Here is a 13,827-nt window from a genome sequence, read left to right on the forward strand (position 1 = left end):
GAGTCACCCTGTTCCTATGTCTATGTTACAGTAGCAGAGAACAAAATATTTTTAAGATTCCTAAACATTCATCAAAGGCTATTAATAAGAAAATATAGAATGTTTCAATAAATCAATACAAAACACTGATTATTAAATAGCCAAATATATGCAAGTATTATGCAAAAACAAGTGAATATTTTATTGTAAGAAATAGACCTAAAGTGACATGCATACCTTTCTAACGATTGCAATGAATACTACAAGTACAGCTGGGAGCAACAAAGTCTTTGTATATCTCAGAGGAGTCTGCAATTGAGAGAGATGCTTTATTAGATGGAAATGTAGTTTCACTAAATAAAATTATTTCAAATAATGAAACAGGTAAATTTCTAAAAGCATAAGAAGAGAAATATGAACATTCCACCTATCAAAGGTCCAATCTACTACTGACTCTCATCATAAAAATGAAGGTGCATTTCCATAGAAACAAATTTCACCAAAGCATTGAGCTGGAAATACTAAAATACAGTTCCCAAGTACTTGTAAGTGTGAAATGTGAGCAGAGATTGCTTTTCATTTTTTGCATGCTACTTGCTTACTACTCATCTGAGATTAAGTAGAGAGCCTTTAAGTGGATCAAGCTTCCCTGTGCATTTTGTGGGGGGTATCCACAATCTTTTTGATTCATTCATCCCCTCCCAACACACAAAAAATATACATATGACAAATACTTATGAAGGAAACAAAAAGATATTTTTACATTTGCTTTAATAACAAATAAAAAACTACAAAAATGTTAATAACAAAGCCTCTACACATCATAATACTGTGTACCTCTCGATTATCTCTCCACCCCAAACCACTGTTAAATTTTGATCTCTTATACTTTGTGTGTTAATTATAGGTAAATAATATCCTATCATTTTATTTACTCCATAATACATCTCAAACATTACATGTTAGTATGGTATCATAATAGGGAATAACTTGCTAAAACTGTCCTTCCTCCGCACTGTATGGATGTACATTCCCTAAAATGGCACCTCAGGACTGTGTCTCAGAAGCACAGTTCCTGAATTCAGATACCCATGGAGATGGGGAACGGCATGCTGCCAACAGCTTTTCTGTTTGCTTCAAGTTGACTGAAGTCTGCTATGCCTTGGTAAACAATTTGCTTCATCACAGAACTAATTAATACTCTCAGGTTGTAGTGGCACATACGATGTCTTCAATAATATTAAGGGACTTCTACCATATCCTGCTTCTCCACTGGTGTGGAGAAGAAGGAGTTTACCTTCTATTTCCTTTGCCACTTCCCTGAAGGAGGCTTTACCTTCTGTGAATATGTATTTTAATGTGTTACAAGATACTCTTTTGATTCTTTCAGCAGGTTCAACACCATCATTCATAAAACTTTAACCAGCCATTATATGTCAAAACCATAAACACAATAAGTGAAAACTGAAAGACCAAGTGGAGTAAGCTGGACATCTTCAGGATATACTCAGCACAGAATGGTTGGTGGGTAAGTTTGCACTATTGTCCACTGGTTTGAAACTCAGGACAATGGGATAACACAGTGGTACTGCAGAGGAAACAAGTATGTCCATAAAATACTGTTGGCCATTTTTTTTTTTTTTTTTGGTACCGGGGATTGAACTCAGGGGCATTTGACCACCGAGCCACCTCCTAAGCACTATTTTATATTTCCGAGGCTGGCTTTGAATTCACAGTCCTCCTGCTTCAGCCTCCCCATCCTCTGGGATTATAGGTATGTGCCACCACGCCCACCACTGTTGGCCAATTTAATACATTCATACATACAGCCGTAACAGATAATAAAATTCAAGAAATCAGTGCCACATTGCTGGTGTTTAAATGGCAAATATATACATGTGTATTGAACCAAACCAGCTTATAAAGTATTCCCAAATAATATTTTATTTAAAATACCAAAAATACTTTCTATAACATCTCATTTTATCTTCACAATATCTGCTTGTAGTGTGCCACTAGAAACTAGTAAACTATAACACAAAGAATGAGATTCACTTGTTCAAGACCATTAAGTAATATTGCAGACTTCTATCTCAAATCCACTAACCTACTCTCTGGTTTCCTTCTAAACATATGAATAAAGTTTTAGAAAGAGAAACATTGTTGGAATGAAAACCTGTGCTCAATGATATTTAAAAGCAATGAGATCATTCAAACCACCACAAAATGAATGGAAATGTAAAAGCTTGAGAGGGCTGTCACTAATAAGACAGAACTTGAAAATGCCCCTGTGTTTACTCATCCAAAAAACTGTGGCTAGTCTGAATGCATATTTCGAAATTATCAAAATGAAAAGAGACCATATATTTCAGGGAGCTGTACTAATGTAAACAGAAACATCTTCCTTAAAGCTGCCAGATTTTCCTTTTCCTTTAAACTGAGATAAGAGCACATATAGAATCTGAAATAACAGGGAACCCTTAATGAAAAATATAGGGGCTAAAATCCATTGAAAGAAAACTAGAAATCACATCTTACCTCCTTTTCCATAAAGTCGAACTCTGCTGCACAGGTATACAATAAAGTATCAAAATCCTTATAACTGAAGAATTTTGATGTTAATAAGTTGCCAATATGAGCCTATTAAGAAATAAAGTGAGGAACCATTACATTAAACTAATTATTGTCATAATGCACTTTAATCTTACAAGTATTTACAATAGTTTTTACTGCATTACAGAGCTCACTGTTCCCATACTAGACTTTTTTGTTGTCGTTAAGTGCTATTCCCTCTCACAGCAGCCCTTTCTTTTGCTGATCAATGATAGCTCCAACACCATCCCACCTTCCACTCTCATCAATGTACCAAAGTCTTCTTACTGGGTTTTCCTGTCACTGTGCTAAACCTGGTGAAAGACAATGCACAGCTCGTCTTTGTTAGAGCCAACCAGGAAGTATGAGTTTTGGAACTCAGACAGACTTAAGTCCATCATACAGGAACCTAGGCTATAGAGTAAAGAAGGGAAAATATTAATTCTGAACTCTGGAAATGGGATTTAAAAGACTACATGAAGAAAATAAAATGGTAAGGTGTTGGAGTAAAAGTACCTTTTGACCAATAACCAACCCTCGTGTAATTCTTCACATTACCAAATGCACTCACTTACAACTGCCCACAAAAAGCAAGACAAGGGAGGTGGGATTATTTTCAATTTATAAAAGAGAAAACTAGGGCTTGAAGACAAAACAATTGCCAAACTTCATTATTGTCTAAAAAAGCAAAGACAAAAGAAAAGAGGGGAAGTTATATCTAAGACACACCAAACCTAAAATTCACGTGACATCTACATGAAAGAGAGTGAGAATAGAAACTGAAGTGTGGTAGGAATGTGATGATGCACTGCAAAACACTCTGTCTGCTAAGGGAAGACATGTATGGTGATAAGTTTAAGCAATCAGTAGGGAGGATATATGGCACCTAAAATAGCAAAAGAAAACAAATCCCAAATAAATGGAAGAAAAGGACCCTACTATTATGTTAACTGCCACACATGCAAAGAGATTAAATTCACTAATTAAAGGACAGATGCTCAAATTGGGATTAAGGAAATAAATCCACTCTTGCGTTTTCTACAAAAGATATACTTAGAGATAGAAAAGTTGAAAACAGAGAATAGAAGAAGATAAATCAGATAAATTTGAAACAAAGAAATCTAGGTTTGTTATTATAATATCTCACAAAACTAAATTCAAGCAAAAATATGTAAAAAGAGACAATGAATAATATTATAAGCTAGTAAAATGAACAGCAAAGCAAAATTATACACATCATGAACATATTTGGAAATAACCATCTAGTCAAAATATATTAAAAAAACTGACAAAGCTGTAGGAAGAAACAGATAAGCTGACAGTATTCATTGGAAATGTTAAACCCTGCTCCCTAGAACAGAAAATGCTGACAAAATTAACATAAAATTTGAATAATATAATTAATAAGCTCATAAACACTACAGAATATGAACTTTACAAAGAGATCATACACATTTTCCTTTAACACTGTAAAAATTTTTAAATGTTCTTATACCATTTATTTAGCTGATTCCAAAATATTGATAATTTTTTTTCCTGATGATTAATGCAATAAAACTAGAAAATAACTAGGATGGCTTTTAAAATCATATCATTTAGAAACCAAATAACATAAAATGTAATACTTTTTAGATTAAAGACAATCATGAAATGATCAATTTGTAAAATACACAAAAAGTACCTACTTATAGTAAATTTTTAGCTTTAAACCATTTACCAGAAAATAAGGGCAGTGACAACAAAAAAGGTAAGTTTTCCCTCAAGTTTGATCTCATTCATATGAGAATCTAAAAAATCTGTTATCACAGAAGTAGAAGAATGATTCCCAGAGGCTGCAGAGAACAGAAGGGAGAAGGGTGGTAGGAGAAATGTTTTATTGCATTACTGATCAGAAAACAGTAAAAGATAGGAGGAATGAATTCAGGAGATGTATTACAGCAAGGTGATTAGAGTTAATAACAGTTTATCATACTTTTGAAAAATGCAAATAGGGTGGATTTTAAGTGCTCTTATCACAAAAATGCTAATGATATAATAATGTATAGTGTATGTACATTTATATGTATATACTTAGGCACATATATACATACACACACATATAAAATGGTTAAATCTAGTTATTTAACTAATATATATATATGCATACATATCAATATAAATATATATAATTCCAAAACATCAAGTTGAACATAATAAATACAATGTTATCTGTCACATTAGAAAATAAGAACTTGTAAATTTTCAAAAGTTAATAAATATGTAAGTGAACATTTCCCATATATGCACATATGCAAAAATTTCAGTAATTTTAAAATCTAATTATATTGAATAATGTTTTTAAAAAAGTTCAACTAAATTATCAAAGCTTACTCCATATGAATTAGAAAGTTTCCTAAAGATGTTGAAATTGAAGTGAAAAACCTACTCATAAAGAAAACTCCCAGCCCTAAGGGCTTTCAATATTGAATTTTACCTAACATAAGGAAGAAATATCAATTCTATAGAAATTCTCTCTAAAAACAAGAGAACTAAATATATTCCCACAATTTTATGGGGTTATTACTCTAAAACCAAAACCAGACAAAATTATTATAAGAAAAGAAACTATTACTAATCATCATGAATATAGGCAAATTGTATAAAAATATGAGCCTAGAAAATCCAGCAATATATAAGAATAGCACAATGTGAGCAATTAAGGTTTATCCCAGGAATACAAGGCCAGATCAAACTCAAATATAAGTCAATGTGGGATTTTCAGACATGGAAGAGGTAAAAAAAAAAAAAACAAAACAGGTAAATACCCTCCCCCAAACAACATAAAATTGAACAAAATTGCCACTACCAATCATATCAGGTTCTAGAAATCAACCAAAAGGAAACAATCCACTGAGAATTATTCAGTGGTTTAAAAACACTCAAACTTTGGTAAGAACTGTAGGATGCTGCTTTCCTGCCTAGGCTGCCCCACTCACCATCAGTTCCACCACCACCTCCCCAGATCAGTCAGTGCAATGGTCCTACCAGGTAGAGCTGGTCAGGAAGAAACCAAAACTTCACCTGGAAGAAGCTGCATTGATTTGGGCACAGAGCAAAAACACACCTGAGTTCAGAGGTATTATCTGTAAAAGCAGTAAACTCAGTAAGAAATAAAAGGCAAAAGCCTTTCTTCCTGTCTGAGCCTAGGTTGCAATCCCAATGAGGTAAACAGAGGACTGTCAGACTAGTCAGAAATTCTACAGAAAGAAACAAAATAAGATAACCATCATGGCCACAGATAAAAGTTCTCATATCCCTGGAGGACTGGAAACCTGCATACATGCCCAGAGGAGATCCAAGAGACCCCTAACTCTCCTAGAGTCTTTGGCTGACAGGATGGAAAGTGACACGCACATTCAGAAAAGACCCAAGAAGGCATGACAGGTAGGGAAAAATGGGACAGAAATGAGTTATTTGGCCAAATAGGCCTGAATGTGACCCTTTGAAAAATCTGCTTGCAAGTTAGCCACCTGGATTTTAGAAGAGTTCCCACTGCTATAACCAGTAAGAGTGACTTATTATACCTGGTGTATACTAATAATGTGGTTTATTTATTTATGAAAACCTACATTCCCTCTAGGAGTCTGGAATTTTGATATGTGGTAGGCAAGGATGCCAACATGACCATCCCCCAGTAAAATCCTTGGGCACTTAAGTCTCTATAGTTTCCCTGGTAGATAATATTTTATGCATTTTGTCACAACTCATTGCTGGAAAATCTAAGGGCATCCCATGTGACTCTGTTAGTAGGGAAATGTTAGAAGTTTCTACTTGGTTTCCTCCCCAACCCATGACTTGTGCCTTTTCCCCTTCACTATAATAAATAATTGTCATGAGTATGACTATATGCTGAGTCTTGTAGCGCTTCTTAGTAAGTATCAAGCTAGGAAACACTGCAACACACTCAAAAACAGTCTGCAGCACAGAGGTTCACACTTATGATCCCAGCAGCTCAGGAGGCTGAGGCAGGAGGATTGCAAGCTCAAAGCCAGCCTCAGCAACTTAATGAGACCCTGTCTCAAAAGAAAAAATAAGGGCTGGGGATGTGGCTCAATAGTTAAGTGCCCCAGGGTTCAATCCCTGCAACAATAATAATAAAAACAAAAACAAACAAACCAAAAAACCCAATCTGCACTCTGAATTTGCTCACCAACCCACACTCAGATCCATCAGTAAAGAACAAAAGATATACTGCTTCAAGATATCTGAGCTACAATTCTGATTACTGGTTGAACACTAATTTATACAGACAGGAGAGTGACATCTAGAAAGTCAGGCTAAAAAACAGTAAGAATAATAAAACAAAAACAAAAAACAGAAACATTCTACCACTGAAGTATATACATCCCCAATCATTTTTCAAAATTTTATTTTGAGACAGGGTCTCACTGAGTATATACTTCAATGGTAGAATGTTTACCTAGCATGCTCAAGCCTCTGGGTTCAATCCCCAGTACTGGAAGGAAGGAAGGAAGGAAGGAAGGAAGGAAGGAAGGAAGGAAGGAACAAACTTATAAATAAAAATAAAATAAAATATCCTGGTTTTGGAAAACTTAGTGAGACATGAAAATGAATAGAAAAGTCTGATACATATTCAGGAAAAAAATTCATCAATAAAAACTGACTCTGAGGGCTGGAGAGATAGCTCAGTTGGTAGAGTGTTTGCATCACATGCACAGGCCCTGGGTTCAATCCCCAGTGCCACCAAAAATAAATAAATAAATAAAAATCAGTGACTCTGAGAAGGCTCAGATATTATACTTAGCAGACAAAAACTTCAAAGTGGCTTTTACAAACTACAAATATGTGAAATTTTAAAAATCACATTAAAAATTAAATTAAAACATTATGCTAATGACTCAGAAAATAGCAAATTTCAAGAGGAAATAGAAATTTTGATAAATGAAAACTCAGGGTTAAAATGTATAACTGAAATGGACACTTCACAGGATGGGCAGAACAGCCAGTGTCAAAAGGCAGTATAATCAATAAACTTAAAGACAGGTTAATAGAAATTATCCAATCTGAAAATTAGAAGTAAAGAGACTAAAGAAAAACAAACAAGCTGAGAGTAAGGTGTACGCCTATAATTTTAGCTACTTAGGTTACTGAGGCAGGAGGATTCCAGTTCAAAGCCAGCCTGGGCAACCTAGCAAGACCCCTTCTCAAAATAAAAAATAAAACATGGACTGGGGATGTAGCTAAGTGGTAGAGTGCTAAGACACACCCCAGTACCAAAGTAAGTAAATAAATAAATACCGGCAGACAGACAGAAAATAGAAGGGAAAAAAAAGAAAGAAAAATAAACAAAGCTTCAAAAACTGAATATTAAGCACATAAACATGTTAATGGAGACATTAAAAAATGAACAATGTTTGAAAAAATAATGACCAAAATCTTCCTAATTCAAATGAAAAATTAACTTATAGAAATTCAATAAACATCTAGAAAGATGAACAAAAGATCCACATTCAGACATATCATACTCAAACTTTTAAATGTGAAAGAGAAAATCTCGAAAGCAACAGCAGAAAAACAACTCATCATGTATAGGGGAAATACTGATTGACTGATATTATTTTATTAACTTCATTAATATTTATAAGATAATATTAATTGGCTTCTCAGAAAAAAATGGAGGTCGGAGTTCTGAAAGAAAATAACTGTCAACCAATAATCTTATATACAGCAAAATGAGTCTTTAAAAATAAAGGTAAATAAAAACATCAGAAGAGAAAAAAAAAAAAAAAAAAACCTGAGAGAATCCACTGCTATAGACCTGCCTGACTAGAATTAATAAAGGAAATTCCACAGGCTAAAAGAAAATGAAATTGGCAGTAACTCATGTTCACAGCAAGAAATTAAGTACAATAAAAATGGCAAAAATGTGGATAAATACAAAAGGCAATATAAACACTTTTGTTCTTTCAATTTCTGCTAGACACAAGATCATATAATGCAATAATCATAACTATGTTGTTGGCACTTACATATAGATGATGTACATAATAGTTCATAAGAGGGGGAGAAAGTGGAGATAAACTTGTGCAAAGGCACTATATAGTTTTCCTGAATTAAGTCAGTATTAGCCTAAAGTAGATTGTAATACATTAAGATACATATTATAATCCCTAGACCAACCATAGAAAAATAACTAATGAAGAGATACCTGCAACCATGTTCATTCATTGCAGCACTACTAACAACACCTCAGATATGGAAACAACTTAATTATACACTTAAGGGTGTGTGTGTATAAATGTGTATGTATGTATGTATACACAATGATAATAAATGACAATAGCAACAGTAATATAAAATAACAATGATAACAACAACGAATATTTATGAAGTACTGACCCCATGTTATTCTGCACAAAAACTTTATACTTATTGCCTGAGATCTCACAAGTAAAAACAGGACAATTAGGATTTAAACCTAGGTCTGTCTGACACCAGAGCTCATAAACTTAAAGGCTGCACTTTGCTGAAAAGAACAACTGGTTTACAAAGCAGAAGTTTTAAAGCCTCTAGAAAGTTACAAAACAGAAAACTTATCATTTTAATTTTTCTCATAGTCAAACATCAAAGCAAACAAAACCCCTATTAATAAGCCTAACTTAGACTAAATTACCTACAATGGTTTATAAATAGAGCATTCACAACATTGACCAGAAAACTCAAAGTGGGAGCAGTGAGGATCTCCAGTTGAGGCTCTGAAGATAGCATCTTTATCTGTTACAAAAGGCGATAATAAAAAAGTCAGAGGCTCCACAGACCTTAAAATCTGGGCTTTAATCTCTACTGTTTCCTTGCATTAAATGTTTAAATATTTGTGATGTAGAAGATATAAAAAGATACAAAAGAATTATGCCAAGATTAATTCTGGAGAATAAAAACTATATACATAATCACATTTGCTTTCTATCATATTAAATAATAAAAAATGGGTGAATACACTTCACCTAGAATTAGGTTTAAATAGTGGCACTTTAATAACTCAAAAATTTCATTCTCAGCCTGTTTTGAGTCTTCTCACGTCTTTTAAGTTTAAGTGAAAACTTACATCATCTGCAATCCCAAAGATTCTAGATGTCAAATATTTGAGTATAATGGTTCCAAACAACCAAAGACATCCTTGGATAATCTACAAAATAAATGAATGAATAAATAAATAAATAATTTAAAAAGAAACAAAATGAACTTTGATGCTTCAAATTCTATAGCTTAAAGCTTTAAATGTCTCTAAAAGAAAATGCTGCAAAATGTATCTCAATTTTAAATAAAGCATGGTGCTCCAAAACGAGGGACTCTAGCTACAAGTGAAAATATATACTTACAATTTTATTAACAAAAATTAATATATTTTACTGGGGCTTTGTATGATTCTCCTTCTATGGAGATTACTTATACATGTGCCATTTCTCAAAAGAAATGTGGATAATAAAACTGGAACTTTTTACCTATCCCAGACTAATCTTAACTTGCTTCATGAAAAGGGCAATTTGGTACATTAATATTGAGTCTGAAAATATAACAAAACTGTAAGATATATTAAAGGTAAAACATAAAACTCAAAGGTCAAATGTTTTCTCTTATATGTAGAATCTAGAGTAAAATAAAGGAAAGGGGGAGGGAAGGAGAGGATAACATAAAGAACCAATCAAATATAAATTAATTCATGGGTGAAAGGAAGTCTAGTAGAGCAGAGGAAGGAGAATGGGAGAAGGGAGGGAGGACAGGAAGGAAAAAAGGAAAGAAAAGGGGAGATCATGAAATGAAATCTATTTCCATGCATATATGAGTTTGTCGGGATGAACCCAACTACAACTATTATAACCAGAAAACTCTAATAATAAAAAAAGTAAAACATAAAACCAAAATATTTTAAAGAAAAAAACATATGCATTAAAATAGACTGATTCTTACCCATAAACTAAGCTCAGACACATTTATTTTCACAAAATGTGGTTTCAATGCCAGCATTCCCTGAATAGAGAAAATAATAGTTAATAGAATTTCAAGAAACAAATAATTATTCTAAATAGACTCTCAAGCGTCTAAGATTCAGCACACTGTTGATTTTCCACATAGTATTACTATATACTCATTTCTGTAGTCAGTAATTTCAAAACATAGCCTTTATTATATCCAAAGATTAGGTCAGTTAGTAACTCTGCAAAATTGAAAACAGAATCACCAGATAGAAATTTCTAGGATTGTTTTTACATATCTGATTTACCTAAGAACCAAGAAGCAAGTAACAAATGCAGAATTTTAGGCAGCAGTCATATAGGAATAAGATTTTACTTAAACTAAAAATAACTGGCTCCTGGGAGCACAAATGTGATTTTACTGGATCAACTAAATACTTCTCTGACAAATCTAAAGTCTTTCCAAGTACATGAACTCCCAAAGTATATCACCTTTAGAGAACAAAACCTAATTGAAACTTGGCAAATATAATTAGATATCAAAACACATATATTTGAACCCAAATTAAGTCATTTCAGAAGTTTTCTGAGCATTTGAGAAAAGTGATACAATTCAGGTTTCAAAATCATTAAACACAACAATACACAGGCAAATATACATAAATATACTATATTCTATAACTGTTAGTATTATTTATATACCATGTAGAACGTACACATAAATCTGCTTAATTCATACCTAAGACAATGTCAGTGTCAAGCATCTAGCAGTGTACCTGACACAGTTGAAGCTCAAATGAACTCAAAAGAAATTTCTTACAAAATGAACTTAGATGAGATTGTATTCACATGCAATATTCAATTCAATGACTTCCCTGTACACAAGTACAAGGAATTATATATTTTATCTTAAGGAATAGCAACATTTGCTAACGTAGGCAGGTAATTTATAGAAGTGAGTATAGTATCACATTTCCTAATTATAGAGTATACTGATTTTAAGAACTAAACTCATTACTGCCAAAAGCACAACAACTCAGTTAATGACTTTTGTTGAAAACACTGCATAGAACATGCTATTGATTTTCCACATAGTATTACTATATTATATTACTATTTTTGTGGCTAAATACACTCAAGTCACACATCTAAAAAGGGTAGGAGCCCAGATTAGGAAGAGGAATATTTTTTGAAAAATGGGCTTTTTTATAATTATTATTTGTAAAATGGGATAAACATTAGGAGCTACAAATGTATTGATGGGTTCTAGTTTGTAAATAATTATTATTTGTACAATGGGATGAAGACATAGGAGGCTCCTAATTTGTTATGGGTTCTAGAAATCAAGAAAACCAAAATAATCTAAAGTAATTTAAATGATTACTCAAAAAGTAGAACATATTCCAATTAAGACAATGTAATATGCTTTTGTCTTCAAGAAACTGGCCTATACTAAAATGCATATATTTTAGATATAAGGAATAACTTAGGTTTGCAAAACACTGTAATAGTGAAACCCATGGGAAAAAAAGTCACAACTACCTCTGGAAGAGATGACTTCTTATTTAGAATGAAACTGAAAAAAAAAAGAAAGGAAAAAAGAAAAGAAAAACAAACTTGTACCCTCATGGATCCCAAGCCAGTGATAAAGAAACTGATACCATTAAATTAAAAAACAGCCATGTACCAAGGAACACTTACCCAAATAATTACCAAAGAGGAAGCGTAATAGGATGTTAACAACATTGAGTTCCCAAACATCAAAACAAAACAAAGTGCAAGAGAAATCTGGAAAAACCCAAAAAAAATAAATAATTAATTCAGAGAATCACTGATTCTTCATTGTGAAAATTGCATATGCCCATGATAAGCAAAATTCAAACCATTCAAAAAGGAATATATAATAAAAACAGCACATCACACTGTGCACAATGGTTTTCATGCATTTTTCTGGCACTGAAATGAATAAATTCTATTTTACATTTTGTTTAAAAGCAACAATTGAGAATCTATTCATAAGGTAACTATGTTTTGCTTTTACTCTTACTATGTTTCAGAGAGTTTTACACATTAATCCAAGCCAATCTAGTTTATTCTGTTTAAGAATTGAGGAAAGAGCCAAGTGTGATGGCACATGCCTATAATATCAGTGACAGGAGGCTAAGGCAGAAGGATTGCAAGTTCAAGGTTAGTCTCAGCAATTTAGCAAAGCTCTAAGCAACTTATTAAGAACCTGTCTCAATAGTAAAATAAATTACAAATAAATAAATAAATAAAAAGGTCCGGGGAAGTGACTCAATGATTAAGCTCTCCTAGGTTCAATCCCTGGCACAAAAATAAATAAGTAAATAAAATTTTAGAAAATTTTGTATTCACTCTATAGATGTCCCACAATTTATTTAACTGGTCCTCTGATTATTGGCTTTCAGTTCTATTTTGTTTGTTTTTCCTATTACAAACATGCTATGATAAACATCTTTGAGTATACATTTTATGTGCAAAATACATTTGTAGACAAATTACCAGAAGTAGAATTGATGGATCAAGGATACACAAATCTGAAAAACAATACTGACAAATTGCTCTATCAAATGATTGTACCAATTTACAGCCCCATTAAGAGGATAAGAGATTTCCTGTAGATACATGCTCTGGCTCACATTATCTTATTTTGTCTTATTTTTTTAAAAAACTTTCCAACCTTATAAGGTAAAAAAGTTATGTCATTGTTTCATTTTCCTTTTTTAATGCTTTTTTTGGGAGGGGGTACTGAGAATGAACACTTTACATTTTAACACTGAAAGACATCCTTGGCCCTTTTCAATTTTTTTTTCTCCTAAAATTTTAAGACAGGTTCTCATTGGGTTTCTGAGGCTCTTTGTTAAGTTGCTGAGGTTGGCCTTGAACTTGCAACTTTCTTGCCTCAGCCACCTGAGTTGCTGGGATTATAGGTGTGCACCACTGTGCTGGCTTTCTCATTCTTGAAATAGTAGAAAAGATACAGCATCTTGTTCCTTATTCCCTGTTTATGTTGTTTTATGTGTGTGTGTTTGAATTGCTTATGTCTAGTGCAAGTGTTTCTTCAATCAACTTGCAAAGTTTAGGAAAATAATATACACTTATGGCCAAGAATCAAGCAAAACAATGCCAAGAAAATATAAGATAGTACTGAAAAAGGAAGCTCTAAATGTCTCAAGAAATATTGGGGTTGAAGTTAGTAAAATATACACTAACTTACTTAAAAAAAAACTGAAAATTATCTTAACCATTCACTGATCAGAAT

General features: G+C 32.8%; 1 protein-coding gene across 2 annotated transcripts in view; it reads right to left on the reverse strand.

Annotated features, from left to right (window-relative positions):
- Positions 1-13,827, reverse strand: part of Dpy19l1 (dpy-19 like C-mannosyltransferase 1) — a 97,928-nt gene that overhangs the window by 17,690 nt on the left and 66,411 nt on the right. Inside the window, exons 11-15 of one of the 2 annotated variants that reach the window (XM_015490217.2) lie at positions 12,246-12,332; positions 10,540-10,599; positions 9,677-9,757; positions 2,518-2,619; positions 217-288 (exon numbers count right to left, since the gene is read on the reverse strand). In XM_015490217.2, the coding sequence (XP_015345703.1) occupies positions 217-288; positions 2,518-2,619; positions 9,677-9,757; positions 10,540-10,599; positions 12,246-12,332 (402 nt within the window). The remainder of the gene's footprint in view (positions 1-216; positions 289-2,517; positions 2,620-9,676; positions 9,758-10,539; positions 10,600-12,245; positions 12,333-13,827) is intronic. The other variant, XM_015490218.2, reaches the window with a different exon arrangement.

Source organism: Marmota marmota, unplaced genomic scaffold, assembly GCF_001458135.2.
Source record: "Marmota marmota marmota unplaced genomic scaffold, marMar, whole genome shotgun sequence".
NCBI lineage: Eukaryota > Metazoa > Chordata > Mammalia > Rodentia > Sciuridae > Marmota > Marmota marmota.